Source organism: Etheostoma spectabile, chromosome 18 (assembly GCF_008692095.1).
Source record: "Etheostoma spectabile isolate EspeVRDwgs_2016 chromosome 18, UIUC_Espe_1.0, whole genome shotgun sequence".
NCBI lineage: Eukaryota > Metazoa > Chordata > Actinopteri > Perciformes > Percidae > Etheostoma > Etheostoma spectabile.
In genome coordinates, this window is record NC_045750.1 from 2452775 (window position 1) to 2454385 (window position 1611).

The following is a 1611-nucleotide window of genomic DNA, read 5'->3' on the forward strand; positions in this document are numbered from 1 at the left end:
AACACTTATGCCATATTACAATATGACAATATCCAATATTTAAGACAATATCTAGTCTCATATCACGATATCGATATAAGATCGATATATTGTCCAGCCCGACCTGTAACTAATCGCTGATGTTCAGTTACTTGGACAACGCTGTTCATAAATGACCAGAGTAGTGCAACAACCTGTAACTTTACTTTCTATTTAAACTGAATCTTGTTACAATTCAAGAGTAAAAATTTGTCATTTGTGTTCACTATTGATTTATTTCCTACATGACACCTTAATAATAGTTAGTAAGCTGATGCATTTGTAAGTTATAGCCTCTGTTACCTTGTTGGGAGCCAATGGGATCCATAGGCCCGGGGTTTCTGGTGCAGGGGTCAGATGCCTTCTCACGTATGGACCAAGCTTCTTCTCACTCTGACTCTGCTGCTGTTCAGGGAAGAGACCGAAAATGAAGACAGACATAAACATTTTTATTAACCACGTCACAATATCTGAGAACATAGTTCAAACAACTGAAGAATACTTTCTAACAGTTATAGTGAGTGTACAATATTTAACCCTTCTGTTGTCTTCCCGTGAACCATGATTTATTTATTTTTTTGTCACTTTTTCAATATTGTGGGTGCTTTTATAATGTTGACATTTTCAGCGTTTATTTCTAAGGCCCATTTTTTGTGATAAAAAGAACTGAAAACTGGTCAAATCTGACCCGAGGACAACATGAGGGTTAATCATAATACCTGATGAAACAAAGGTGTCAGGGACAACGCAACAACTTGTAAAGACAGACATAACCAGATCCGTCTTTACTGCACGTTACACAGCCTGACACCTTCCTAAATAGATAATTTAAATAATGTAATGTAGAAACGTGGAGTGAAAGAGCCAGTCGCAGACTACTAAAACCAAACCTCATTGAGTATTGTGACAAGTGTGTGCTTTCTTACGTACTGCCAAGCGTACATAGGTGATAGAAGAAAGAGACTTTACATGTCTAATAGCATTAGACCATTCATCAATTCGGCGTATTTTTTAAATATCACACATACCAATTACCAAGTTATTTAAGTAGTACACTTTTGTTTCTCGGTTGTTTTCCCCGTGACTCGCATAGTCTTCTAGGCACGCTAATGAGCTAAAACCACACAGCTAATGCTAACTGGCTAAAGTTGCCGTACAGTGTGACGTTAGCGCTTCTTACACTGCCGTTAAGTAAATAAAACCCTCTTAAAATCGGACGGTAACCGACAGCCGGTACAAATAAAACTACTAGTACCATTAAAAGCTCACCCTGCATGAATTTGAGGCTTCTTCCTCGGTGGCGAAGGCTGAAAAGCCTCGTACCGAAACCGGGAAGCTAGAACCTGGCCACTCGGGATCGAATCCCAAACTCCGCTACCGGGTACGACACCGGGGAAGATCACCGGAGCCGCGGAGACAAACCGGAAATATTAAACCGGCCGTTATTCTTTCTTGAACGGCGAAATATAAACATCACCCGCGTTGTTTTCACTGAGGCTAAAACTCGCATTATGCTTACATCAGACCGCCATATTACGGTATCAGCATGGTGACCCACACCGTCCCCTAGCAACGGAACGGGGAACTACACCG

At 40.8% G+C, this 1611-nt stretch overlaps 1 protein-coding gene across 2 annotated transcripts in view; it reads right to left on the reverse strand.

Annotated features, from left to right (window-relative positions):
* Window positions 1-1611, reverse strand: part of gtf3c2 (general transcription factor IIIC, polypeptide 2, beta) — a 29699-nt gene extending 28088 nt beyond the window's left edge. Inside the window, exons 1-2 of one of the 2 annotated variants that reach the window (XM_032542726.1) lie at window positions 1288-1611; window positions 322-420 (exon numbers count right to left, since the gene is read on the reverse strand). In XM_032542726.1, coding sequence (XP_032398617.1) covers window positions 322-346 — 25 coding nt within the window. In that variant the 5' untranslated portion in view covers window positions 347-420; window positions 1288-1611. Of the gene's footprint in view, window positions 1-321; window positions 424-1287 lie in introns of both variants that reach the window. The other variant, XM_032542725.1, reaches the window with a different exon arrangement.